At 37.6% G+C, this 26,163-nt stretch overlaps 5 protein-coding genes and 1 non-coding gene across 7 annotated transcripts; 2 read left to right on the forward strand and 4 right to left on the reverse strand.

Moving 5' to 3' along the window:
- Positions 1–476: 476 nt before the first annotated feature.
- LOC18016854 lies at positions 477–5,644 on the forward strand. The gene is made up of 21 exons (XM_024156388.1): positions 477–515; positions 607–777; positions 868–1,022; positions 1,120–1,257; positions 1,342–1,460; positions 1,536–1,826; positions 1,909–1,996; positions 2,084–2,189; positions 2,260–2,367; positions 2,440–2,603; positions 2,685–2,805; positions 2,893–3,117; positions 3,213–3,388; positions 3,479–3,646; positions 3,739–3,844; positions 3,918–4,052; positions 4,256–4,411; positions 4,503–4,703; positions 4,800–4,994; positions 5,087–5,158; positions 5,276–5,644. Exons 1-21 carry the CDS (start codon positions 477–479, stop codon positions 5,411–5,413), a joined length of 3,072 nt encoding a protein of 1,023 aa, XP_024012156.1. The 3' UTR covers positions 5,414–5,644.
- Positions 5,645–5,745: 101 nt separating this feature from the next.
- On the reverse strand, positions 5,746–5,827 carry TRNAS-GCU. Its single transcript has one exon. It is a non-coding gene; the product is annotated as a tRNA-Ser (tRNA).
- A 2,057-nt stretch (positions 5,828–7,884) lies between these two features.
- On the forward strand, positions 7,885–10,171 carry LOC18016855. Its single transcript, XM_006399481.2, has 7 exons — positions 7,885–8,098; positions 8,607–8,676; positions 8,979–9,138; positions 9,216–9,297; positions 9,383–9,599; positions 9,693–9,757; positions 9,833–10,171. Exons 1-7 carry the CDS (start codon positions 8,027–8,029, stop codon positions 10,085–10,087), a joined length of 921 nt encoding a protein of 306 aa, XP_006399544.1. The 5' UTR covers positions 7,885–8,026; the 3' UTR covers positions 10,088–10,171.
- Positions 10,165–18,026, reverse strand: LOC18016857 (kinesin-like protein KIN-14A). 2 transcript variants are annotated; one of them, XM_006399480.2, is made up of 23 exons: positions 17,603–18,026; positions 17,055–17,178; positions 16,666–16,752; positions 16,392–16,562; positions 16,165–16,271; positions 15,549–15,680; positions 15,263–15,441; positions 14,998–15,159; positions 14,778–14,869; positions 14,501–14,652; positions 14,096–14,269; positions 13,856–14,002; positions 13,526–13,714; positions 13,344–13,412; positions 13,148–13,203; positions 12,835–13,042; positions 12,481–12,672; positions 12,180–12,371; positions 11,731–12,081; positions 11,452–11,550; positions 11,217–11,357; positions 10,955–11,113; positions 10,165–10,812 (listed from the first exon to the last, which is right to left on the reverse strand). In XM_006399480.2, the coding sequence occupies exons 1-23, from the start codon at positions 17,828–17,830 to the stop codon at positions 10,375–10,377; spliced, it is 3,849 nt and encodes a 1,282-aa protein (XP_006399543.1). In that variant the 5' UTR covers positions 17,831–18,026; the 3' UTR covers positions 10,165–10,374. The 2 variants fall into 2 exon arrangements, with proteins under 2 accessions (XP_006399543.1, XP_024012498.1); XM_024156730.1 differs by lacking the exons at positions 16,165–16,271; positions 16,392–16,562; positions 16,666–16,752; positions 17,055–17,178; positions 17,603–18,026 and adding an exon at positions 15,782–16,135.
- Positions 18,027–18,494: 468 nt separating this feature from the next.
- Positions 18,495–20,582, reverse strand: LOC18016858 (very-long-chain (3R)-3-hydroxyacyl-CoA dehydratase PASTICCINO 2). Its single transcript, XM_006399483.2, has 9 exons — positions 20,432–20,582; positions 20,213–20,324; positions 20,071–20,089; positions 19,885–19,973; positions 19,726–19,779; positions 19,320–19,390; positions 19,139–19,220; positions 18,875–18,971; positions 18,495–18,762 (listed from the first exon to the last, which is right to left on the reverse strand). Exons 1-9 carry the CDS (start codon positions 20,500–20,502, stop codon positions 18,692–18,694), a joined length of 666 nt encoding a protein of 221 aa, XP_006399546.1. The 5' UTR covers positions 20,503–20,582; the 3' UTR covers positions 18,495–18,691.
- Positions 20,583–20,597: 15 nt separating this feature from the next.
- On the reverse strand, positions 20,598–25,294 carry LOC18016859 (mechanosensitive ion channel protein 2, chloroplastic). Its single transcript, XM_006399484.2, has 14 exons — positions 25,171–25,294; positions 24,406–24,588; positions 24,265–24,321; positions 24,022–24,182; positions 23,574–23,697; positions 23,351–23,448; positions 23,118–23,231; positions 22,923–22,983; positions 22,584–22,733; positions 22,353–22,463; positions 22,055–22,222; positions 21,841–21,954; positions 21,666–21,722; positions 20,598–21,577 (listed from the first exon to the last, which is right to left on the reverse strand). The coding sequence occupies exons 2-14, from the start codon at positions 24,481–24,483 to the stop codon at positions 20,834–20,836; spliced, it is 2,037 nt and encodes a 678-aa protein (XP_006399547.1). The 5' UTR covers positions 24,484–24,588; positions 25,171–25,294; the 3' UTR covers positions 20,598–20,833.
- Between the last annotated feature and the right edge of the window lie 869 nt (positions 25,295–26,163).

Below are 26,163 nucleotides of genomic sequence, written 5' to 3' on the forward strand. Positions count from 1 at the left end.
AAACTTTTATCTTCTAATTTTGGGTCTCTGTTCTAGATTTCTCTTCGTTAATGTGTATTTCGTGGAAGAGAAAAAAAAAAACGATCCTTTTTCTTCTCTTGGTCCGTTTCACTAGAATTTGAATCTTGCATTTGTCTTTGTAGACATATTTTTCTTCAATTTTGTTTCATGAATTTCTGTCAATCTGTCATGATATATTCGAGGCACTGTGTGAGATAAAATTTCTTAAGCTATACGTTTATGGGGGTTTAGATTCATCTGAAAAGGCCGGATTGGGTTTTCGTTTTTCCATGCACTTGGATTGATAGATTAAAGTTAAAAATGAAATGTTCTGTTTTTCTTATCTCTTGATATCTTTGATCTATGAAATAATAGTAATCTACTGGAATTGTTTATAACTTCAGAGGAAAGGAAGTGTCATATCAAATAAATACAAAAACAAAAAATTATAGAGGAAAGGTTGAAGCCGAAGAATAATGTTCGAGAAAGGTTTTGGAAATAAAGGCTTAAGAGAGGTATGACCATGTTTGCAAGCGAACTCATAAGGTTGTGTTCTGGTTCTGTTACTGTCTATTTTTGATCTCTTAGTATAAGAAATGTCAATAGGATGGTGCTTCAAGAGGAGTAAATGCTAAGCGTGTTTGGAATGAAACTGCTTCTCATTGGTCGGTTGATGAGATATACTCACCTCAGAATTTAAGAAATCATCGTGTTGGTTCAAAGGTTCATTGTGCAGATGATTTGCCTGACTCAGCATTGAGCACTAAAGCTTCATATGTACTCTCCCTCCCTCACCATGATCATGATTCTGTTCTCAATAACTCCAAGCTGTTCTTACTTGATTACCCTTGATTAATCGGTTTACAGGAGTCAAAAAACGATGGTGTGCAGAACAAGAAATCTTCTTATAACGAATGTGAGCTTCCATCTAAACATAGCTCAGGACCAACAAAAGGAAATGCTGAGATTGTATCTATCCAGAACGAGACATTACCTTCCCGTTTTCCAGTCTTCCATGCAAGGTAAGGGAGTTACATAGCCTGGCTTTTCTTTAAAACCTCTTACCCTCTATGATTCAGAAATCATTCACTTATATAATTTCTTATTATATATATGTAGTGAACAAGGTCCATGGTTTGCAATGATTTGCTATGAAGCCTGTGTACGGCTATGTGTTCACGCGTTGGCAACAGATAGTTTCAGTGAGGCTTCATACTTCCTCATCAATGATTGCGTTTTAATCCGAAATGCATTTGGGTGAGACATGTTTTGGTGTTTGGTTTGTTGTGACTAGTTCTGTGCACTGTAACGGTTGTTTAATGTTAAAGAACAAAACATCAGTTTGCAGAATTTCTTCCTTCGATCCGAAGAAGAACTACTGGGAAACAGACCATCTACCTTAGTTACTGAGACAACTACTCCAAAGTTCAAGAGAAGTGTTGGAAAAATCAAACTCCAAGGTATATTTTTTATTTCTCCATATGATCTACAGAGAATTGCTGGAAAAGAAAACTAAAAAGTGTGTATTTTTACAGTTGGTAGGATCAAGATGGGATCAGATCCACAGCCTCGTTGCAATATGCCATCACTGAAGCATGAGATTGTTAGTCAACCAATCGCGGAGTTGAATTCTACTTTGTCTTCTGGATGGAAAGCAGTGAAGAGGGTTCATGTGGCTCCTCGAGTTCCTCTGAATGGTTCAATCTCGGAGAAAAGTCTGGCGTATATGCGAGCATGTGCTCAGTACCTTAAACAGGTCACAAAAGCCCTTCAAAAAGAGTTTGTTACATCTCTCAACGGACCACGTTCTCTAAAAGCAATACAAGGTATATTCATTCGGTTCCATTTTTAGTTGTGTCATCTTCCTTTCTGTATGATGATCTAACTATAAAAGTCTTTTGTTGTCAGAAAAATTTTCATGTACGTTGAGGCTAAAGAGCTGTGACGAGGAGGATCAAATTAAAACACAACCTGAATCTGGCGAGACATTTGTCTTGTACGTTTCCATTGTACATTCATGATTTTCCTTTATATATTATTTTTCTTTTATAGCTGGAGTTAAAAATATGGTTTTCCGTTGTAGCTTACCAGATAGTATCGGTGATGATTTGATTGTTGAAGTTCGGGATTCAAAGGGGCAGTTTTGTGGCCGTGTCTTAGCTCAACTAGCAGCAATAGCTGATGAACCGGTAAGATTCTTGTATGTTGTGTCCACAAGATGATTTGGATTGAAATCTAAAGTGTTGGCTATTGTAGAAGAACGAGAAGCTTAAATGGTGGGCAATATATCATGAACCGGAGCATGAACGTATTGGGAGAATCCAACTTCATATAAACTACTCAAGCAGCTTAGATGAAAAAACTAAGGTACATGATTTTTTTCCCTACATTATTCAATCGTCTCAAAATCGTATACTAACGATTTCTGTTTATATTTAGTGTGGGTTGGTAGCAGAAACTCCAGCATATGACCTGCTCTTGGAAGTGGCTATGAAAGCTGAGAATTTTCAGCGCAGAAATCTTATAATCAAAGGGCCATGGCATTGGTTGTTAACTCAATTTGCATCCTATTATGGGATTTCGGATGCATATACAAAACTAAGGTAATTTACAGACAAGAAATGGTTTTTTAGTTTCGTAACCAGAAAAATTGATTACGAGAGGTTTTTTTGATTTATTTGCAGATATCTTTCATATGTCATGGATGTAGCCTCACCTACTAAGGACTGTCTTGATCTGATATATGATTTTCTGTCGCCTATATTAACGAAAGGCAATCACAAGGCTTTATTAAGCCATCAAGAGGTATGTGTATTTGATTTCTGTTGCTCTCTGTTGTGATCATGTTTCAATATTCAAGTAGCTCACTTACCTTTTTGGTGCATTGGAAAGAACCGCTTGCTTGGGGAAATTGATGAACAAGTTCAGAAGATTCTTGCTTCGACATTTGAGAATTATAAATCTCTTGATGAATATTCATTTTCCGGAATCAAAAATGTTTTCGAGCCTCCTTCAGGCACTCCGGCACCCGCTCTAACACCAGCTATCAAGCTTTACTGTCTTCTCAATGACTTGTTAATCCCCGAGGCACAACTAAGACTTTGCAGATACTTTCAGGTATCAAACACACATATAATAGTCTCCTTCTCGCTCTCTCTGTCTCTCCACTTTTCCCACTTTTTATTCATTGCGTTATTACATGGATGTTTTAGGCTGCTTCAAAGAAAAGGTCAAGAAGATACATACTGGAAACAAACGATATACTTCACGAATATCATAGTGAAGGTGCACAAGCCACTTCTTGTCAGAAGATGAAGTCTCTAATCTTGAGCCTTAAGAAGGAAATCTCAACTGATATAGCCATCAATAACTGCAATGTGATCCCAAGGTTTCTCAAAGTTTCATATATCTGCAACATTTCTATCACTTATTTTACTGTATCTCTCTCTATTGATTCTCTCTGTGAACACCAAAACAGGTATATAGACCTTCCTAATCTATCGGCCGCGATATACAGTGTGGATCTATTCAACAGACTAAGGGAATATGTTACCGCATGGCCTCCTCCTTCTCCATCGCCTCCAGTTGTCGACCTTGTCATTGCAACTGCTGACTTTGAAGCTGATCTCTCACGTTGGAATATAAAGTAATATTTGATATTGCTAATTTACTAAGTACTTTAGAGATCTATCTCTTAAAGACTTTCATATCACTGACATGCACTTTTATTGGTGGTAGGCCGATCAAAGGTGGTTTTACTGCCATAGAGATTTTCAATCCATATATTACTGCTTGGATCGAAGAAAAAGGAAATGCTCTGTATGAATTCTGCAAGTCAGAAACGGTACTAATCTTGCAACAACTTCTCTATGGTGCTGACACTAGAATGCAACTGAATATTTTTTTATTGTAATCAGGCAAAAGCATGTAGTGAGATTCAAGGCCTGACCTCTCCTTTTGTCGAGGAAATGTATGTGTTACTCGACGCAACACTTGACGACTTTGATCTCATCATCAGGCGTTGGCCAGAATATGCAGTATCCTTGGAGAGAGTAAGTGAAAAAATAAAAAATGTCTTTGATTCTTTCAGTTCCAACTGTCTCTTTACTTGAAACTCACATGAAGATCATCAAAAGTAGTTGTGTTGGGCTTGATGATTTCTCTGCTCCTGCTTTCATGGGAGATGAACTAGGACCGGTTGCTCTAGGGATCAGAAGGCTAATTTATAAGTGTATTGGTTTTGCTCTATGGATAGGTTGTTGCAGATTCGGAGAGGGTAATGATAGAAGCGTTGGAGAAGCAATTTTCGGAAATTTTATCTCCCTTAAAGGACAGCAAGACATGTCCACTGAAATACGTCCAGAGATTGACTAAAATAGGCACATCTCATCTCTATTCTGTTCCAAAAGAGGTATGTTTTACTTACTGTGTTTCTATTTTTCTTTTTTTCATGTTTTCATTTAGGTGTTATTGTAAGAGAAAATCTTTCAAATATGTTTCAGCTTGGAGTTTTCCTAAATTCCGTGAAAACAGTGCTTGACAATTTACGGCCAAGTATTGAAAACCGGTTCGAAGTGTGGAATTATTATCTCTCTGATATAAAAATCGGAGTTTTGGGGGAGCAGCTGAGCGAAGTGACCGTATTGTTAAGATCCAAATTCAGAAGTTATATGCAAGCGCTTGTGGAGAAACTCGCAGAGAATGTTGGTTAATTACAACACCTTCCTGAACTTGTATCTTCTGAGATTATTCTGTCTTCTCTTCTCAGATCATTGAGGAAATCTTATCTTATGGAACAGATGAGGATGCAAAGTCACATGAAGATGAAGAACATCATTCACGACTTAAAGAGAACAACATCAGAAGCAGATGTTAGAAACAGAATGCAGAGTTTGAAAGATTTACTAGACGAGACCATGTATCACCTGCATGGTGTTTTGTCGCTCGATGTGTTTGTCTTAACATGCAAAGGAATATGGGACAGAATGGGACAGGTTAGGAAGGAGAAACCACATCGCAAAACAAGTTATCACTAGCATTCACTGTTCTTAATTCTGTTTTTTTGTCTTTCTTCTTTTGTTTGCAGGACGTGCTTTGTCTTTTGGAAGGCAGGAAAGATAAAGTGAATTGGCACAAAGGCCTGACAATCGCTGTTGATGTAACTAACTCAGCTTTCTTTTGGACATTCTCAAGTCTTTATCACTGCCGAAACAAACAAACCAACAAATGTCTTTGTTTGAATCTAATCTTGTTATTGTAAAATGGTGATGTGCAGATTATAGATGAGATATTCGTGACTCAGATGCTAAGCTTGTTGGGAGACTCGGTAAGGGAAGAAGATTTGGAGGCACCGAGATCGATGATGGAGCTTCAGTCTATACTCTATGAAGATAGGAAAGGCTATTACTACTGAGAGAGACAGTGAGAGAAACATTCTGTTATTCTCTGGGTAGTTTAAATATATAAAAAATGCGGGAAACCATAGTTTTGACTATTCAGAAGTAGAGCAGTTAGGCATAGACATGGTATAAAATATAGACTAGAAAGGCTCATACATATTCATTTTCTGCTCAATAAAATGTATAGCCAGAGCCAGGTTTTTATAAGTAGGATAAACAAATTCATCAGTGTTAAAACCAAAATAATAAAAAAATAAACAAGAAACAAAGTGAGAATGGCCCTTCAGGTCAAGCTGACCGTTGAGCATTAAAAAGGGCGGGAAACTTTGAAACAATTAATAAAATTCGTCGCCTGAGAGATTCGAACTCTCGCGGGTAGAACCCATTTACTTAGCAGGCAAACGCCTTAACCACTCGGCCAAAGCGACGTTTTGTAACCTATGGAACTAGTGTTATTATTAAGTTTATTTTATTAGGTTACGTAAACCAACATGAGCTGAACGATTTGCGTTGGGTTTGTCATTTGGAGCTTAAAGTCAGTATTTTTATAGATGTTGTCGGGATAGCGATCTAAACGTATGGAGTTTAGGACGTTTACTCGGCACTCAGACTATATACAATATAGAAGTCGTTCTCACACGGTGGAACAACAAACTTAGCTTAAATCAAACGCTTTTTTTTTGGAACATTAGCTTAAATCAAACTTGAAATATTCAGGGGCTTGAAATATGATTATAATCTTCTAATCTAAGCGGGAGTTATAAGGCTATATTCAAGAGCTTGAAATATGATTCTAATCTTATAATCTAAGCGGGAGTTGTAAGGCATTGAGCCACTAATGTGTATGTATTTTGGCTACTGTGAGACCTTAGTAATTAAATGCAAATAACATTTTGAAGCTTGTGAAGTGGTAAACCCTAGCAAGATGCGGCAGAGAGGTATAAAGATTATGCGACCTTCGATATTTAAAACCTAATTCGTAAAACCTCTCTTGTAATGCAGATTACTTGATTCTCATCCATTGCCTCTCGTATTTCGACATCAGGGAATCACTTATGCTTTTTGTACACTTTTTTGACATGCTAAATGCTTTTTATCAACAAGTTTTCCATGTATATCAGATTTCATGTATATAGATCAACATTATACAATCCATGTACAATCCATGTACAAGTTTTCTGTCAACAAGTTTTCCATTTATAATCCACATTTTGCTACTGTACAACTTTTGGTAAATAAATGTGAATAGCTTTTGAATATCCAATAGCTAGATAAACAAAATACGAATATATGTCAAGGGAAAAGAACATAGTAAGTTATGAGAAGCCATGACGATAAGATTTTGCATGTAATACCAAATTATACGAGTATTTTATTCATCAAAATAAGTTACACAATCATTTGTGGTGGATAATAGAGAAAATAATTAGTTGCAAAAAGATATTTTATCGACTATATAGCATATATTACTCGATCACTTTTGGAAAAAAAAAATCAAAAGAATTTAGTGGTGATGAAGAAAAAAAAAACAAATGCAAGCCTTAAACTTTATTTGAGAAAAAAATAAGATATGATGCGAAAATAAAAAAATCAAGAATTACAAAAATAAACAGAACAGTTGGTATGTGACATCAATGATCAGATCCAACTTAGATGAAAGAAAACAAGTTTTAGGGTTTTTCAGAAGAAATCCTCAAAACATTTGAATCTATGTCGATTTTTGTCTTTGTGATTTTTTTTGAAAATTATTGACATAAGTATACATATATAACATCTATATATGTAGACAAATGTTATATATAAGAAAAAAAATTTGACATCAGTGTAATGTGTTTCATCAAATTTTCGATGTTTAAAGGTGTATAATGTGAGAATACCAAAGTAGAACAAGAAATGTTAAGAGTTTCAGAGATAGGAAAACGTATATCACAATGGATGTTATAACGTCAACTATTTCATTCAATAATTTTTTGATTGCATCTATATTAGAGTTTTCAAGACCTTCTCTGTCATGATCATGGTTGATCTATTATTATATTTAATATGAACCACCATCACAACAATCACAATATATAGAGACAGAGAAGGTCTTGAAAACTGATGATATAGATACAATCATCAACCCATTGTCTAATGGACGAAATAATCATGGTTTTATAGTCTTACCTCGAAACTGGATTTGAGCTATCAAACCACTATTTCAAGTCAAACTACAATGAGTCCAATGTCATCCACTATTTTGGGTAAGGTATTAATAACACTATAAATTTGGCTCGTTAATTGGTTGAATGACTTTCTATCTACGATTAATGTATTTTTATATATATACAATTAACAAGATTAAACCGGAAAAAAGAACAAAACGAAATTTTAACCGTAAACCAAATTTTGCCCGGGAGGCTTACGCGCTTTTTTTTAAGGGCCTTTTTTAAAATATTTGTTTTCTACTAAAAGGAACAAAGCGTGGAGCGTACTCTCGGACACTGCGCGTAGGTATGCATTGTGATTGTAGTAAAGGGAAAAACACTTTGGGTGTTCCGATTGGCTTCTGGTTCTGACCCTTGTTTCTTCTGTAAGGTGTTCCTTCTTCTCGTCGATTTTCTTTTGGGTTTCAGGAAGAAGAAAAAATGATCTCTTCGCCGCATCTCTCCCAGCCAATGAACGGCCTCAAAGACTTCGTAGAGACACGAAATTTTAAGGTCTTACCTCATCTGTCTCAGTTCCCTTGTCTTTTTTATTTATGTGTTCTCTGACTTTCTGCTCTTGAGACGAGCGAGCCCATTAGCGAATGTATGTTAGTCTGATGATCCGATTGTCAGAAAGTCATCGTGCTTTTGGATTTACTTCAACTTGTTAATGAATTTGTTTTCTTTTGATTGTATAATCTGCTTCTTGTAATTTGGAAAAGCATACAACTTTCTGTAAAGAGTATCTGGGAGTCTGATTACTTGAAATAAAATTTTGTAACTTTTTGCCAATATATCAGCAGAGCTCAAATGTTTTACGCGATTAGTACTAATTTGGTGGATCGCTAAGTGTATTTTTCGATTTGAGCAATCATCACATTGTTGAGAGAGTACCATTTTGGTAAAGAAGAATGCGTGTAGCTTAACATTTTGTATTATCTTCAGTATCATCAAACAACTAGTAAATATGTCTGAGGTATTTTTTTGTTTAAAATGCTAAACTTGATAAAGTGTGTCACAGGCATGGCTTTTGGATCAGTATGGAGTCCTTCATGATGGCAAAACACCGTACCCGGGCGCTATCTCAACTTGTACGCTATCATCTCTTACCTTTGGCCTGTCGTTATTTGCGTTGGCTGATTACATTAAGGTTTAACATTTTGTGGTTAGTAGAAAAACCAATTCTTTCGCTATTCAATATTTAGGTTGGACTTGGCTTCCGAGTTGACTATATTTGATATAGTCAGAGATGATTTAGCAATGAATAGTTTTCCATATAAGCTGTGAAGCCGGAAGTGATATGCTTTGAGAATTTCCACTTCATGATATTTTTTCTTTCAGAGTTCTTTAGTATACTGACTGATTTAACTTTTGTTTTAAATTGGGGTTATAGTAAAAAATCTTGCAACAACGGGTGCGAAGATCGTGGTCCTAAGTAATTCCTCCAGACGTGCTTCAACTACAATTGAAAAGTTGAAAGGCCTTGGCTTTGATCCTTCTTTCTTCACTGGAGCTATTACTAGTGGTGAACTTACCCATCAATCTTTGCAAAGGTTATGTCCAACAACTTCTTGTTTGCGATATAGATGCTATTTACTTACTAGAACTTACTGAGAATTGTCTGTTACAGGAGGGATGATCCGTGGTTCGCTGCACTGGGAAGGCGTTGTATTCACATGACTTGGAAAGATCGAGGAGCAATCTCTTTGGAGGTTACTTATCACCTTGTTTCTTTGTTTGCTGGTTGATTTGTCGATGAAGGCTAGTAGTAGGTATTTGATGTAGTTTCTGTTTCAGGGTCTAGATCTAAACGTTGTGGAGCATGTGGAAGAAGCTGACTTTGTTTTAGCGCACGGCACTGAAGCATTAGGACTTCCTTCGGGGGGTGTAACTCCAATGCCCCTGGACGGGCTTGAGAAGATTTTGGAGAAATCTGCAGCTCGAGGAATCCCCATGATAGTTGCAAACCCGGATTACGTGACTGTTGAAGCAAATGTTTTTCATATCATGCCAGGTTCATTCACTTACGTCTATTAAACTGTCCAAATTTTTCTTCCACTTATGATGTTATATAAAGACTTATAGAAATCATTCACAAATTTGTCAGGTACACTGGCTTCCAAGTATGAAGAATTTGGAGGAGAAGTGAAATGGATGGGCAAACCTCATAAGGTTTGAACATTGAACTATCAATGAAGTTGCTACTTGTCTTTTTTTAATGCCTTGCTGACTGTGTGTATTTGGCAGATGATCTATGAGTCGGCTATGGCAATGGCGGGAGTCAATCCATCTGAGTCTATCGCAGTTGGAGATTCGCTACATCATGATATAAAGGGAGCAAATGTTTCAGGAATTGAATCAATATTCATCACTGGAGGGATTCATGGTAAAGAGCTTGGTCTTACTTCGTTTGATGAAACTGCAAGTCTAGACTCAGTCAAGACCCTTGCTGCTAAATACAATGCATTCCCATCTTATGTGTTATCAGCCTTTAAATGGTAGCTTTCATTGTACAAATCATTTATTGCTACTTGAACTAGATTTTTTCCCATCCCGATGTTCCAATATAAAAAGTCCAATGGCTGTGAAAGTAAACACTTACTGCTGTGTAAAATGAGAGCAAGATACATTGTGAAGTTACATATTACACAAATAAATCTGGAGCTAAAAGGTAGCATAAATGCGCCGAACTAGCCCAGCCGAAAACCTCACAAGAAAGAATAAATAATACACAATGAACTTCCGTTGCTGGATAGTATCTCTGCAACATCTCTATGCCGTTTCATGACTTAGGTATCTTTCTCCAGTTCACCAACAAGGTCCCTGAGAGAGGGAACCTTCATGGCCAGAGTTTTGTAGAGTCTAGAGTAGCGAGCTCTTGTGCCATCAGCTGTTCTAGCTAAAGCCAGCAAACTAAGGGCTTCGGGTAATTGAGCAAACATTTGCTTCATTTCCTCTAAGCTCATGTTTACTAAAACAGAAGGCCGTGGGACAACTCTAATTAGTTCACCACCTTTGGGCTCTTGAACGCGTGCATCAGCCTTGATCACGAGCTCAGAGTTGGTGTTACCTCCACATTTTATGATGAATGGGGCTGAAGAACCTGTGTTGAATTGCAATACATTCCACTGAGACACATCAGTTTCACCTGCAGATATTGATTCTAATGAGGGTCTCCGGTCGTGTGATTGTTCCAGAAGATTATTGTTCTCTTGTTCAGGGATTGTCTGCGGTTAGTAAAATCAGAAATAAACAAGTCAGTTTGTTTGATATTCGAATCCGGATCTCATCATTATATCAGGTAGAGTTCTTTGTGTATCTATGGTTAGGTTCATGGAGGAACTAATTAGACATAGAAATCAAAAGTACCTCCACCAACTGGCGTGCTGTAGCGATTTCTCTTTGTGCACATGGATGATCGATATCAAGAAGAGAAGGCATTCGCTCAGTGAGTTCATCAAGAGCCTCAAGTAATGCTTTCTTCTTGCTTTTACTCAGAACATGGACAGATGCTTGTCTTGTAATGTCCTGCAAGATGCAAATAAAGTTGTTGACCACTATTCTTCTCACAAATTAACTAAAACCAAGATCAAGTATGAAGCAACATGGTCTCGAATGGAGATATAAATACCTTGACTTGCTTCATTATGCCATCCAGAGAAATGAGAGATGCTAATCTTGAGTCTTCAGCTGCGGTCGAAGGGTTTTGAACAGGAGAACTGCCTCCTTCCAAGTTAAGCAAAGCTGCATCACTTCTCATTTGTTGTAAAATCTGGTAAAGAGAGCAGACGGAAGTCAACGTTTCTACAAAACCAGTCGAAGTAACCACAAAAATGTATCATCTATTTTCAGCCGAGGTGGTGTACCTTTCTTCTTTTGTGGTCAACGGACTCCAGAGCTGATCGAAGCTTAGCCACTTGACCAGCATCTTCTGCCTCTTCTGCCGCCAAGGTACCAGCAATATCCTATAGCACGGTTCCATATTAGACATCTTCCAAACAAAATTAGTCAGACTAATACCTTAGACCTCAACATAGGCCGTGTCAAGCCAGCCACAGCATCAGCTATTTCAGACCCATCAGAGTTGGGGATGTCAATCTGTTATTTCCACTCAGAATATTGTTATGACCAATGACATTGCATACCTTCATGTGCTGCATTTGAGAAGTATAAACACGTTTTGCATACTCGGATAAAAGCTGCCCGAGAGCATCTGTGTGAGGTGGAACCGCGGCCCCTAGTCCAGCCATCCAACCATCCATAATTGCCGTGGAAAGAAGCTCTAGTTGGCCTGTGGTTCCTCCTGACACATCATCTGCGGTTACGGAAAGAAACTCAAAATTTTCTGCAAGCCATAACCGAATCTGACGCTGCAGTTCACCAGCCGGGGTGTGAACAAATAATGCAGCTAGGGCCTTGTTCCCAATAGCAAAACTTTTGGCTTCATCTTGCATCTCCCGCAGCTTAACTCCAGTAACTTGCTGTCTCCCAGGTTCCTATATAATTACAATCAAGAACACAAGTGTCGCTTAATGTTTAACATATTGGGTCAAATCAAGCACCAGAACCAAGTGCTCTTTCAAGGTAAATCTACCTGTTCAAGACCACGCATTCTTGAAACCACAGATGCCAACTTGTTTTTCCTTTCTGGCTTTATATTTACTTTAAAGCTATGCATCTGCATATCAAGATATCGAACTGGGGATCTACCTGGGCTGCTACCCCTGCTAGTGCTTCTACTTCTACCAGTATTAGGCTTCTCAAGAAAGGATTCGACAGGAGAAACCTGAAAGAAGAGGGTTGGATTAATATACATGGAGAACAAAAAGGTCGTTCAAGCCAGCCAAAGCTAAGAAAAACAAAATCAGCTTCAGTCGTAAGCCTATTATGCTCACCCTGATAGACTGAAGCTCAGGTGATCGCGCTAGTAAAGACCTTATGTATAATATCCTGACTCGGGAAACAAGCATTGTATCCATTACTCTTCTTGGTTCCATTTTCCGAATAAATGAAAAGACAGAATCTCTGATCTCCGCAAGGATTTCATGCTCCCTGGAAGCACCAGCCTTGATGACAGCTGCCAAAACCTGCAAGTCAACAATAGTAAAAATGCCTCCCAATATAAGTTGATATTAACCAAAGTTGAAATGTTTGGAGGCATCTAGAGTCCATCATAACCTTCTCTCCAAAATATGATAGAAAGTAGAAGTCTAAAAAGATAGTAAAATAATTGACTATTAAGCAAGTACCAGCATCAGTAGTTTGTTTGCGCCATCAGCAACAGCAGCAAGACCTTCATATTCTTCAGGGTCAAAGTCATTCAATGCAGCGGTCAAGTATTCTCCAGCTGGAGTGGTTTTTACTATATCAGAACCAGATTTTACTAAAGTAATCGCTCCCTCATTCTTATTTGCTGTAGATGGTAAAGCAACAGCTTCTGCCGAAAAAGCTTCACCCCTACCATTTCTCCGGAGAAAGAATATTACGTATCAGTTGATAACTAGGGTTAATTATTATGAAAATGACAGAATCAGAAAATAGTTTTAAACATCCCAGAATCACCTGTGAACATTGGCAGGCTGAATGCTTGGCGAGGCTCTTGATGAGGGACTCAATGCCTAAAATAAAAATATTTATAAGAACGCTTAAGCAATGGAGTGCGGAGAGCAAGAAAATACAGTAGGAATTGAAAATGATCAGACTTATGATACTGAACTCATGCTTAATGTAGCATAGTTGTACAAGAGGAAATATTTACCTGGGTCGAAGCAGCCATCGACTTTTCTGTTAATCTGTCAAACAACTTTTCGTTTTCTTCATGCAACCTCTGCGGAAAACATCGTACTCTTGAGATAAATGTACTAGTGAAAATATCAAAGGTTCAGCCAGAGGGCAGCAACACCAATCAGAATATGGTCAAGAGTAGGACAGAGAAGAAACCTCAATCAGTGCATCACGTTTTTTCAGTTCTTCCTCAAGTTTCTTGGTAACAGAAGAAGAATTAATTGTGTTCTCAGCCGCATTTCGTATTGAAGAAAATATTTCCTGAGATTGCAAGGCATCTCCTGTTCTTGTTGTGTCAGATCTAACGGCTTCACTTAGTTGTGATTCCAAATCTATTATTTTAGCCTGTATCAATCAAAATTAAATGAAAAAACAGCAGAATTATATGACTATCATGTGCAGAGAAGTCATCAATTTAAAAACCAACTGCCTGAACATAGATCTTAAATTTTATAGAGTGGAGTCTAATACTCATGGAGCACCAACCTGAAGATTTTGAATGGTGGAATCTTGTTGTTGCATTTGCAACTTCTGTTCCTGATCCAACTGTAAAAGTTGAGCTATTTTATTTCTTAACTGAGAATTCTGCTCCTTCTCTAATCTATGTTTGTCTACAAGCATAGTATTCTCCGACTGCATGAAACACAATGGACATTGGCAACAAGCAAAAAAGGTTATAAAGAATTGTAGAAAAGTCAAACAAGAACTCAGGTGGAGCTATATAACCTTTAAATCTGATTGCAATGTAAATGAAACTTTCCACGCCCTCTGCACTTCACTGTAGAGTAATACAACCTGGTCATTTGCATCTTTAAGTGCTTGTTTTAAGCCCACAACCTCTTGCTTCAGATTTTGATTTTCTCTCTCTTTGTCCAGCATCTCCTTCCGAGCATCACTTGCCTGCAGGACAAAAAGTTATCTAAGCTGCAATTTCTTTTAACACAAAAAGAAGAATAGCTAGTTCAGCATAATTTTATATTACGTTCTATTCTTTAAATTTTCGGGATAAACAAGAAAAGAAAAACAGAGATAAGACCAACAGAACAATCAAGTCAAATCCTGAACTCATGCATCTGACTTCTGTATCCTCTTTTCTTAGTTGTTTATCTCTTTCGCTCCACATCCACTTACCACATCTCTCCATTTCTTGATTGTATCTCGATTCCCAAGGCTTGGTACAGTGTTCCTAGCTCTAGCAGCATAGTTGAGACATGATATTGTCTCAGACAAATTTCGCTCACTTGGACAGATGTTAACGATCATCAATGTTTTGGAGCTTCCCCCTACACATTACAGGAAATAGTATCTCAGTTACAAAGAGCTTCAAAGATTGGTGGTTTAACAAAAAAAATGTTCAAGGTGAAACAAAGAGGAAAGATGCAAGTACTAAAAAGACGAAACTTTTTACCTAGTGAATCTGCAAGTATTCGCGTAAGAATTGAATTCTCATAAGGAATTGAATCCTTTTCTGACGTCAGAGAGGATAAAACATCTCCCAACCTATAAAACCAGTGATATATGGAGTAAGTACAGTTAACAAGAACAAGTTCATGCATTGGACACTGGATGTGCAGCTCACTTGTACGAAAGCAGTGAATAAAAATAGAATTAAGAACAATTTAACATACGCTGAAATTGAATTCATGACATGCAGCAGGTCAGTGACGTGGTCTCCACTGTCATTTTCCACGGTTAAACCTTCACTTCCCGCTAAGTCAACCAGAGAAAGCTTGCTATATATATTTTCTCCAGTAATCGTGTTGCTATAGTATATGTGTATTGTGACAATCCTACCAAGAGAGAAGTCATCCATAAAGACATGAGACTAGAGAACCTTATTATCTGCATATAACTAAAAAAAGAGGAACTGTTCAAGCATAAAATAGAACATACAGATGGGTCACATTAGATTTGGATATATCAATTCCCCGGTTCTGAAATGCAGATTTTAAGATTCTTAAGAATTCCAATGGATTATCAGCTTTTTCCTGTCCGAATTCTATAGTAGATTCGTGTAATCCCATGTTGATCTTCGGCAAGTTGGTTTGGGTTTCTGAAAGTAAATCCCTGATCTGAAAATGAAAGTTGGTGAATTATAAGTTTCAGATTCCATTATGAACCATCTTAGAAAAGATAATGAAAGCCAAATTATTAGTTCTTCAGACACGATTGGAAGCACCTTTTCATTATAGATCTCAAACACTGAAACAGAGAAACTGAATCGTGATGTGGAAGTTGAATCAGAATTGGCTAGGTCGAAAAGTTCCTCAAAACAGCGAGCATATAAACCACGGTCGTGATTCAAACCTTCCTGACAAAACAATAGTCCATAAACTTGTTTCAACGGATAGCCATAGGGACATAACAAATCGCTGGTAAAATAGAGAGTGCAAATATACACAATAAACATGCCTGTGATAATGGATATCTCATAAATCAACATATTCATCTCAGATCAAATCTCAGGCAGAGAGGTAAAGTCAGGATGTTGCCATACTAAGTTTGATTTGCTATCTACATATGTCAAAACTCCAGCACCAAACTTATCCTAGTCTCAATTTTGAACCAAAGATATAGGAAGAATAAACATGAAAAATAGGCAAAAGAGCATATCAGCGCAATAGAAAGACTATTCCCTTGCAAAGGCGACCGCATATACATCATAAGGTATTTTTAAATCCCACAAAACAACCAAAGCTAGATACTAAACTGTAACAGAAAATCAACTGATATAGATGATCAATAATATGTGACCTATTTGTAAACTTTCAGAGGAAAAGGAAAAGAATGACAACCATGGTGTATGTCTTCCCTGCATAAGTTTGTCCATAGGCAAATATGGAGACGTTAGATCCATCCAGTGCAGATTGAACAAAAGGTTGGACATCACTGAACAGTGCAGCTGAGGAAAATTAACAGTATAAGTAAAGAGGTCGCATTGCTTGCACATTTAGTAGATGAAAATTAGAAACAGCTCGTGACATAAGGAGAGACTACATTTACAATGAGCTATGGTATTCACCTTGTCCAACATGAGGTCCATAAACTCGGTCAAATTCAAAGTCCTTCTTGGGATTGGACAGAGTATCATCACTAGTGTTAACAGATATGGTACAATCCCCAGGGAATTCTACAATAGAAGGACCTTCATCCTCAAACAATGGTCTTGCACGGCAAAACACCTTTATGTTCCCTGAAATACAATGAAAAAGAATTCTACATTAATCATCAGGTCGCAGAGAACTATCAGAACACTAGTGAAACTATACTCAAAGAAAGGGTTAAAAGATTGGTACCTTTGGCCGTCAACAAGTCATTGAACAGTCTTTTCTTCTCACTGATAAGTGGAGATATCCTTGCTTCAGTCTCAAGGACAACTTGATCTGTGGTGGTTGAAGTAGATAAATGAATACAACACACTACCAAATTCCACCAAAAAACAGTACAAAACAAAGAAAATAATGAAATGCCACCACAGGGAGTAGGTTAATGGATTCAAAACTTCCAGATATTAGAAAGACATAGATCTATAAATTTTCCAATATACGAAAGAGGTCAACCAAATTGTCAACATTTCTTCTTAGCAGACAAATATACCATAAATCAGTTTCTCTTGATGCTTGCACAATTTACATACACTTCAAACATAGCTAGTGGAAATACACTGGCAGGACACATAACTTACCCAATTTACGACTTTTCTCAGCCAGAACACCTAAATAACGTGTAACCCTCTCAAGCTTTGCATTAGAATACTCCTGCAGATCAGTAGCTTCCTGTCTCAACTCCAAGTAATCTTCCTTCGCAAGCTGTTCAACCAAGGCACATTTTTTTTCTTGATAAGCAATGGCGTCAACCAAAAAACTATGCTAAACACTAAACTTCCTTCAAATCCCCCCCAATTACACAACCTAGCGTAATTGATCAACCTAGCGTAATTGATCATAACGTCTACAGACTCAGCTTACACTTAGAGAATCAAAATCAGCTTGTTTTAGTCGAATAAACTAAAAAAAAAAAGCCAATTATCACAAGATTTCGGTTTATAAACAACGGAATCACTAAAACTGTCAAAGCTCAGGACAAAAATTAAATCTTTACATCAAAAACCAATCAAACCTCTTCGAGAGTGGATAAGAACAGATTTACCCATAAGATTCACTGAAATGACAATCTGGGCCAATACAATAAACATACTGTGGAGTGAAGTGAAAAAAAGAAGTGACATTTCACCTTAACTTTCTCCTTTAATCCGTAGACCTTAGAGACAAGTGCTTGCTTAGGGAGCTCCGAGGAGTGAGGCGGATGCGAAGCCGTCGAAATCGAGTATCGGCGAACCAGTGGACCCGTCGTACGGTGACCTCCCTCCTCAAACGATGCATTCGAAGACGACTTCCTCGGTTCGAATCCACTCACCTCCCAGTTCCACCTATTATTGCTTTTACTCCTCTGATCGGCCATTTCATCCAAGAAGTAAAAAAATCCAAACCACAGACACACAAAAAACCAAAAGTGAAGCACCAACTTGGAATTCCAAATAGAAGAATTCAAAAGTTTTTGAATTTGTTTTCTAGGAATCAAAGCTTTTTAATTTTATTTTTTGCTTCTCACTGTGGATTTTCCCTCGGTCTGGTTTACAAAAAAAAATGAAAGGCGGAGAAGGTGCTTTTGATGGGAAGCCATAACGATGCCGTTTTTGGACTTTTTCACTTTTGTTTTATTTCTTTAAATTGATGAAAATAAAATATGGAGACGACCCTGAAGCCTTCTGAGACACAAATATATTTGTGCTGTGTGTTAATTCACGACGCCTTATCGTGTTCGATTTTAAGTCATTACTCAGAACTACGTTGACTTTTATCTTCTTCGTTTTACAGCAACTACTCATGATTATCTGGAAACAATATTTTGTAAATCGTGAACGAATAATAATTTTTCACGTTTGCAGATTTGTGCCAATTTTATAAGTTAAAGTTTACGAAGTAACGAATTTTTGTCAAATCATACATTTCGCAATTTTAAGTCAACTTTTTTATTTTCTTCTGTTACTCTGTTTTCAGTTTCTGAAAACTAGATCAATCTACGGTGACAAATGTTAGGATCACCGTAGTAAGGATCACAAATGTTAGGATCACCAATAATCTTCGTATTAATTTAGAAATCGCATTACACTTAACATTAAACAATCGCCGAGGAAGTAAAGAAAAAAATAAGACTCAAAGAAAGACTTTAAATAGTCTAACAAAGAGAGACGAAGTACATGAAAGAACCACACAAGAGAAGAAAATCAGTTGATGAGCTTTGGTCTCTTCTCTACAGCTTTTATTCCCTCTTGGATTTGGAGAGAGCACTCTTTCGCTGCCCAAGCATGTACCTGTACATGTGTGGACTACCTGCAACATCTCAAACCCCACAATTCCACACAAAGAAAGACAAAATTAGCCGCGGATCAGAACGAAACAGATTCAATACATATGATTTAAGAAAGGTCAACAGAGTTTGTGCCTGGAACATAGATGGCAAGGACAATTATCGTTGCATAGAAGTAGTCGAATGAGAAGTTCAATATGTTTGGCATCCTAACGCTGTACATCTCGGATGACTGCAGAAAAAATAGCAAATGGAACCATATTGCGTCAAAAATCCCAAAACCATCAAGGCTCAATCGGTCAATGGAACGCAAAACATACACAAAGGAAACATAATATAAGGCTTCATTGATCGAATTGGTATTGTAAAGAGAGGTTGAGCGTGTGCGTGTTGTCTTACCTTGATGTGTGGTAAAGCAAGGTAGATAAGACCTACTTCACTGGTGATACCGGTAGGGTATAGCAACAAAAAGCTGCTGTATCTGAACATATTAAGCGAAAGGAAGAAAGAAAAGAAATGAGATCACGTTTACGTATTTACCAATAATCAAGGCGTATTCTACTGCATATGAATTGCATACCTGAGCCACAAGTGCCATGAAGGTGCAAAGCCTAGAGCTTCCTTAAGACCAAAGAAGGAGTAGCGAATAATCTGCAATATTAAGCAATCATCCAAGCATTCAAACCAGGTTATTTTCTAAATATATTAATCTACAAGGACAAGACTTGAACCAAAATGGAGTAAAGAGCAAGAAACGATCTTTAAGGCTCAATTTTAATTTCAAGGAGTCATGCTTGTTAGTCAATTTTTAACAGCGAATCTCTTGGTCTGTACTTTTAATAACACATGTGACAGGAAACTTCCAACGCATCAGGAAGAGAAGCAATGTTAAGACATTTTTCAGATCCAAGACATACAATGAAACTGGTGAATCTCCCTTACTAAGGGTGAACAAAACCAAAAACGAAGACTAAAGAAACGATTACCTCCGTGATGGACCAGCTAATGACCAGCGACGTAACAAGGAAATGAGATCGGACCTGAAAAGTAAACGGAACGTAATCCAAAGGATCAAGAATGATGAAACTTGCAACCATGAAGGAGAATAATTAACTAGTTATGCTGGTAGTGACTTTCTAAGTAACCTCTGGAAAACTGTATAGGATGCCCCAAGTCAGAAACAGCCGTGAACCTATCTGTGGCAGAGTAGCAGAAACCGGAGATCTGACCAAACCTAATCGAGTTTATAGGCATCGCAAAACACAAATCAGTCGATAATCCTAAAAGTTTTGTCCAATTCTGAAGTCAATGTAACTGATTAGATCACTCACCTACTAATCCGTGAAGAATCTGCTCCAGACCCGGAAAATTCCCAAAATACAGATTCCCAAAAAAATAGGAAATTGTGAGTTCATATCCTCTAATTACCGGGAAAAACGCAAAAAGAAGACGAAAAATTCATGGCAGACGGACCTCGAGAACGGCAGCAGTCTGAGCAAGCTGGAGAGGCTTCTCGATGGCGTCGTAGACATTTTCATGCCCCGTTTCCTTCAAAGTCCTTATCGCAAAGTACAAAACCTGAGCCCTGAAACCCCAAAATATCACCTCAAATCAGTTCCGAGAGAAAACAGAACCCACGAGACAAGACGAAGAAGAAGAACAACAATAATAGAGGGCGGGACTTGGACTCGCCATCCAGCAAAGACGATCCAGTTGTAGAGAGTGAGGTACACGCGCCGAACGAAGGAGAGAAAGCCCGCCATGAAGAGTGGAGATTGCGACTAAGCTATAGAGAGAGAGAGAGCAAAGAGTAGAGATTTATGGCGGAGGGATCGGAAGTGAAAGCATTTATGAAAAATAGAGAGAGACAGGTGAGCAACTTCTCAACCGTCTCGGATATTTATGATTCAAACCCCATACTTCCATCCAATTATCTCAAAACCACCCCTATATTAAATATATCACATTATCACACCCCAACTTCCACAATTGTGGAGGGTCCAATCACTAAAAAACCAATTAGTTTCAATCCCATTACATACAACCAACAATGAAGGTTGTAAAAAAAATCGCTAACTCATCTTCTTTCCATCATCACTGTTCACTTGAAGCAGCACCTGAGCTTGTTTGAGATTGGCCATCTTTCTGCTCCTTATCAGCCACCAATGCACCGTTTCCAGATCTCCGAGCACCGGTCAATTCCTTGGCATCTGTTTCCGTGGGAGAAGAATGCATCTCTTCCTCAATTGGAAGTGTTCTCTTTGAGCCCTCTAGTGCAACTCCCAGCACTATATTCTCTTCCAAAGCTGATCTAGACACTGATGACGTTGAACCTTCTGTTTCATTCTGTGTATCGTTCTTTGCTGACTTTATTGTCGTGCCACTTTTCTTGGCCTTTGGTTTCTCAGCTTCGGTTGTATCCTTTGCTGTGGTAGCCGGTTTAGTAGAGACCGGTTTGGTTCCTGCCTTTACTTCTGTTTCGTCAGGTACCTTGCTGGTATCAGAACCCGGTGCTTCTCCAACCTTCCCGTTCCCCTTTGAATCTGGAGTAGGCATTTCTTTGGACTTTAGACTCGAACCCTTGTTTTCTTGCTCTGCGGTTGTTTTTGATGCACGGTTTTGAGATTTCCATTTGTCTTCTCCATTGATTTTGTAAGAGGGTTCGATTAGCATCAAAGAACGCCGAGAAGCAACACCTCCAGGGCCGTACATTGATTCTCCAAATGGTGCGTTTTCCATGTCGGCGTCTGTGTACATCTTTCGGATTGTACGAATTGGTGTAGCTAGACGTGCTCGGTGATGGCTTATGACTCGGAGAAGGTCCAACAATATAGCTTCCTGTTTCGCCAAGAGTGCAAAACTTAAGCCAGTCCAAGATAAAAAGACTGCAATTAGGTAGACGATAAGTTGAAAGACTTTAACTTACCTTTACACATAAGTATTCTTCGAAATGGGACGTCTTCACAAAACAAGAGATTAATATCTGTAAAAACGAGAATCAGATGTCAGAACCAAAAAAATAAATCCAATACCTCCTAAAATATCTGTTCTTCACTTCAAGATGGGTGCAAAAGAAGAAATAGGCATAGAATTCTACTAACCACGAGGGCCTGGTTTTCTGGATTGACATTCTCCAAGAATATCCTTCTATGTAACCTCTGCTGCTCAACATGAGGATTCTTGGCCAATACTTTCCGCATGTCAGCTACAATATTCTGTTTGTAAAAAGTTCAGAACACGGATCAGCTTAACAATCCATGATTGGCACTTACTTGTATAACGAGTGAGCGAGCATATAAGAATTAGGGAACGCACATTTATTTTGTTAACATCCAAGTGACTGACTGCTAGGTGAGTTTTGATACGCCAGTGAGTTTTTTGAGTAAGGTTTCTCACGACATTGACTGTGAACTTATGGTTTGGGATGTGGATTGCCTCGCGGTCTTCACCTCTTATGATTGTTGGTGACCACCAACCAACATGCTGTAAATTCATTGCAACAACCATTTGAGATAGTTAGTTGGCTAATCAGGAAATGTTTAGGCATAGGAGTAACGTCATTGAAGCTAGGAAAAGAATCACAATATCTAAGCTCGAAGATTGTGATACTAACCTCCACAGTACCAGAAACTTCATAACCTTCAATTTTTGTCTGAATCCACTCATTCAGAACAAATGGCCGGGTTGCGTGTATCATAACACTTGATAGAAAATTTGTCAAAATCTGGAACAGAAAAACCCCAGTTTGTAATTGAATACTTCTCATACGATTGGAAACTAAATGACCTAGGGAACAGTGAATATTCCGAAGAAACTAGTAACCAAAATGCGATTCAGGTCCTACCTCTCGGCCCGCAAGAGTAATCAAAACTGTCCCAAGACCTCCAGCGGTCAGCCATTTTTGCGTAGAGAAACCCAGCAACTCCATAAAAAGTGAAACAGCAGCAACCCATACAGCCGAATACACTGCTTTCCCAGCAAATTGAAATCCCATCTGTGCCATTCCAAGGGAAATTTAGCAAAATAAATTGAGAAACCAGTTATATTTCTGATCTTGCAAGCAGACTCTTTCAGCTAAGACATGTAAGATGGACCAAACATTCTAAGAACAATAACTCTACAGATATTTGATGAACAGAAAAGTCAATCAAGCATTTTTTTAAATAAGAATTACATAACATACATTCCGTGTATCGTTTGGATCACTTGTTTCAGAGAAGAGCTTCTGTGTTTGTTGGATAAGACTGCATGGGAACATTCAACAAGAATCAGAAGTCATGAGATGACTACACAACAGCATCACGTGAACAAACCACTAACACACAGAAACATAAGATGAAAATACATGGCATTTGAAATATAAAGAAAATACGCTTACCTTGAAATGCAGTAGGCAAATGCAAGTACTGTTGACAATGACCTCACAAAATTTAAAAGCCGGTCTTTTACAATTTTGCTAGCTTCGGTAGGAAGAACAACAGGATCTAATGCCCTATATAAGGAATAATCACCAGATAGCAATTATCTCAACAAAGCACTTTAAATAAGTATTTCACCCTATTATCTCAACAATGAACCTCAGAGTCCCGAGGAACTCCTTGATAGTTATACCTGCAGATGAATAGAGCTCCTAGCCATAGCAGCAGGGGTTGAACATACGAAGTCATAACATGGTAAGTACCACTCTTTTTCCATCCGTTATCATTCTTCTGCAATGTTTTAACGGTAAAGTTTCAGAATATCATTTACAAGTAGCACCATTCAATTTGACGTGGGGCAGCACATAAAAGAAAGCGTTAAACAAAAAAGTACATATTGAAATGGGTACACGTACATTGAGTAATAGATTTCTTCCTTGGCGAACAACAGGCACTAAACCCCACAGGGAGAAAACAAGAAGAGCAACAGCTGGAACCAACTTATATACAAGAGGGAATTGTTGTATTAGCCCGTGTGACCTGCAAACAACGGAGTGCAAACATTTACAGAGTGCATTGAAAAAGAACAAGATAAATAACCAGAAACATAAATGCCCCCACCAAAAAAACTACAACTTCCCTACGGGGAATCATGACAATGAAAAAGCATGCACACATCAAAGGTTCGGCTACTTCTGAAATTTCTTTGAGTAGAATAAATTCATATTTATTGTGAGTCAGATGCCTCAAAATTACTATGCAATCCATCAGATCCACAGAGATCAACTAATAGAAATTATGATAGTTTCACAGTTTTTCAAAGTGTTCATTCTGCATGTGAAGATAGGAAACAAGAAGTCTTACTTTGTTAGCACCACACTGGCAGCTTTAATAGCAGGTTCAAATGCCTTGCCTCCTGCAGAAAAAGAATGACACCTAAAAGCAGTGGTTCTGCATGGTACTGAACAAATAGGCCTACGAAGGTAATCCGAGAGTAGAAGACTCCTGAAATCATGTTGCCCCAACTGTATACAGAAGATGAATCTGTTACTAAATATCAGCAAACCAAGTTAAATGATTAAAGTAAGCTGTTTTTTGAAATATTACCGGAACACCTAATGAGAGAGGACCCTTTGATATGTACAGCCTCCTTCTCATGGAACTCTAAGAACAAACACATATTTAGAAAGACAAAGGGGAAAAGAAATAAAAGAAAAGTATTCCAGGGCTAAAACAGAAGAAACATACATTTTCTGGCTTATAGCACCATTGGTTTCTGCAAAGACCCAAGCCATGGGACAACTGCAATGAACCATAAAGGGCCATATTTTGAGCAGAGTAACTGTGTTAGCCAGCGGCGTCAGTAGCACCGATCATAAGCCTCACAGCCTTACGGAAGGAGACTGAATGAATGCCAACACGAACCCTGCACTATAGAAATGAAACCCACAAAATTTTCTAATCTCTTTAGCAAACTGTGAGAATAAGTGACGGTAGCCATCAAAACCTATGCAACATGATCCTTGAGACTCTTAACGATCAATATAATCTATAATTGAACTGAGAACGAACTAGAGCCTTTGAATACACAAGACAATTAAATTCCGTCAGTGTGCCATGTTCATTACCAGAAGCCTAGATATAACAACTTGAATAAAAAGTTTTGCATCATAATCCCAACTTATAAAAAAAAAACTCAAATTTAACTTCAAAAGGCAATTTTAACCTAATCTCATCTCGAGGAAACATCCAATAATAAAAAAAGTCACAAACCAGACAAAACACCAAACCAATCACAAGCTAGAACGTATAAATGAAATTGGTCGATCAATCCATAACTTCGAGGAGGACAAAAATCCGAATTTCAATATAATTGGGCAGTACAAACATCCTCGATGCACGCTTATACAGGGCCGAAGATAAGTAAAGAAAATTAATTATCAGGCAGACAAAATCGAAATTCAATACCGGAGCTTCAATCGAAATACTTGATAAAGAAACATAAAAACTTACCCCAAAATAAAAAATCGAGGGAACAAACAAAATTTCAGGGTTTGAAGCTTCTTCAAGGAGCTTCTACGAAGAGAGACGAGGGAGGGTTCGCGGTTCGCAGTTCGCAGACAGAAATACGCTGCCGTTTTTCCGGAACGAGCAACGTTTCGGGTAAAGTGGTGATCAAAATGCCACGTGTTGCGACACGTCGGACCCGTGCGGCGAATAGTATCGTGTAGAAAATTATGCTCCGGCATAATGGACATATTATTTTCCACTTTCTTTTTGTTTTTTTATCCAATTTCCACTTTTATAAATACATAGTTTTGTTACCCGGACTTAAGACACCCAAAATATACCTTTAAGTTCCCTTAGTTTAATCCCTCAAATTTACTTAGAGCTTCTCTAATCTATAGTAGTATCTCAATGGATTATCTTACATTTAAAAAAATCTAGAAAAATAGTTTTCCAATAGGAAAAAAATCAAAATCAAATTTGAGAGTTCCATAAAAACTCTTTACATGGAACATGTGTCTTTTTATGAGTAGTTCAAATTTTTTTGTAATAAATCAATTTTATAATAGTTTAGAATATTAAATAAGAAATATGTATGTTGTTATTTTTAAATATAAATCATAACATTTTTGTCGTTAGTATAAACCATAACATATTATTAGCTATCTATCAAGTTTCAATATGCATGAGTTTAAAATTTATATTAAAAATATTTTTTTAATTGAAATTAGTTAAAGTTAATAATACTATGGTGTGATTTCTTTTCTTTTGCGCCTGTTATAATGTCTGTTGTGATCTAGGATCATTTATGATCTGTGTCTTTCAATCAAATAACCTAAAATTAGAAAAGAAACCAAACAACAACAACTGTACAAAGAAAACAATAAGCAAAATTATTCATGGTTAGTTTCTTGAATTTTTTTCCGTTACTATTTTGTATAAGTATCAACAAACACTGCGTCATCAGAATCATCACATTGATATCTCCTCTACTATGTA

Source organism: Eutrema salsugineum, unplaced genomic scaffold (genome assembly GCF_000478725.1).
Source record: "Eutrema salsugineum unplaced genomic scaffold, Eutsalg1_0 scaffold_2, whole genome shotgun sequence".
In the NCBI taxonomy this organism is placed as follows: domain Eukaryota; kingdom Viridiplantae; phylum Streptophyta; class Magnoliopsida; order Brassicales; family Brassicaceae; genus Eutrema; species Eutrema salsugineum.

What these genes read in the sequence shown, in the direction of transcription:
- LOC18016854 (XM_024156388.1), top strand. Translation starts at nt 477, where the DNA reads ATGTTCGAGAAAGGTTTTGGAAATAAAGGCTTAAGAGAG. An exon ending in CAGCAATAGCTGATGAACCG is followed by an intron (nt 2,190 to 2,259) that starts GTAAGATTCTTG and finishes CTATTGTAGAAG; the next exon opens with AACGAGAAGCTTAAATGGTG. An exon ending in GCTTAGATGAAAAAACTAAG is followed by an intron (nt 2,368 to 2,439) that starts GTACATGATTTT and finishes GTTTATATTTAG; the next exon opens with TGTGGGTTGGTAGCAGAAAC.
- LOC18016855 (XM_006399481.2), top strand. Translation starts at nt 8,027, where the DNA reads ATGATCTCTTCGCCGCATCTCTCCCAGCCAATGAACGGCCTCAAAGAC. An exon ending in TAGAGACACGAAATTTTAAG is followed by an intron (nt 8,099 to 8,606) that starts GTCTTACCTCAT and finishes AGTGTGTCACAG; the next exon opens with GCATGGCTTTTGGATCAGTA. An exon ending in GAGGAGCAATCTCTTTGGAG is followed by an intron (nt 9,298 to 9,382) that starts GTTACTTATCAC and finishes TTTCTGTTTCAG; the next exon opens with GGTCTAGATCTAAACGTTGT.
- LOC18016857 (XM_006399480.2), bottom strand. Translation starts at nt 17,830, where the DNA reads ATGGCCGATCAGAGGAGTAAAAGCAATAATAGGTGGAACTGGGAGGTG. An exon ending in AATACTTGCAGATTCACTAG is followed by an intron (nt 14,653 to 14,777) that starts GTAAAAAGTTTC and finishes TGTAATGTGTAG; the next exon opens with GGGGAAGCTCCAAAACATTG. An exon ending in CAGCCTGCCAATGTTCACAG is followed by an intron (nt 13,043 to 13,147) that starts GTGATTCTGGGA and finishes GAGAAATGGTAG; the next exon opens with GGGTGAAGCTTTTTCGGCAG.
- LOC18016858 (XM_006399483.2), bottom strand. Translation starts at nt 20,502, where the DNA reads ATGGCGGGCTTTCTCTCCTTCGTTCGGCGCGTGTACCTCACTCTCTAC. An exon ending in TGGATCGTCTTTGCTGGATG is followed by an intron (nt 20,325 to 20,431) that starts GCGAGTCCAAGT and finishes TTGGGGTTTCAG; the next exon opens with GGCTCAGGTTTTGTACTTTG. An exon ending in CCTTGCCATCTATGTTCCAG is followed by an intron (nt 18,763 to 18,874) that starts GCACAAACTCTG and finishes GAGATGTTGCAG; the next exon opens with GTAGTCCACACATGTACAGG.
- LOC18016859 (XM_006399484.2), bottom strand. Translation starts at nt 24,483, where the DNA reads ATGGCCCTTTATGGTTCATTGCAGTTGTCCCATGGCTTGGGTCTTTGC. An exon ending in GCCAGTGTGGTGCTAACAAA is followed by an intron (nt 23,698 to 24,021) that starts GTAAGACTTCTT and finishes CGTTGTTTGCAG; the next exon opens with GTCACACGGGCTAATACAAC. An exon ending in AAGAATACTTATGTGTAAAG is followed by an intron (nt 21,578 to 21,665) that starts GTAAGTTAAAGT and finishes TTGGCGAAACAG; the next exon opens with GAAGCTATATTGTTGGACCT.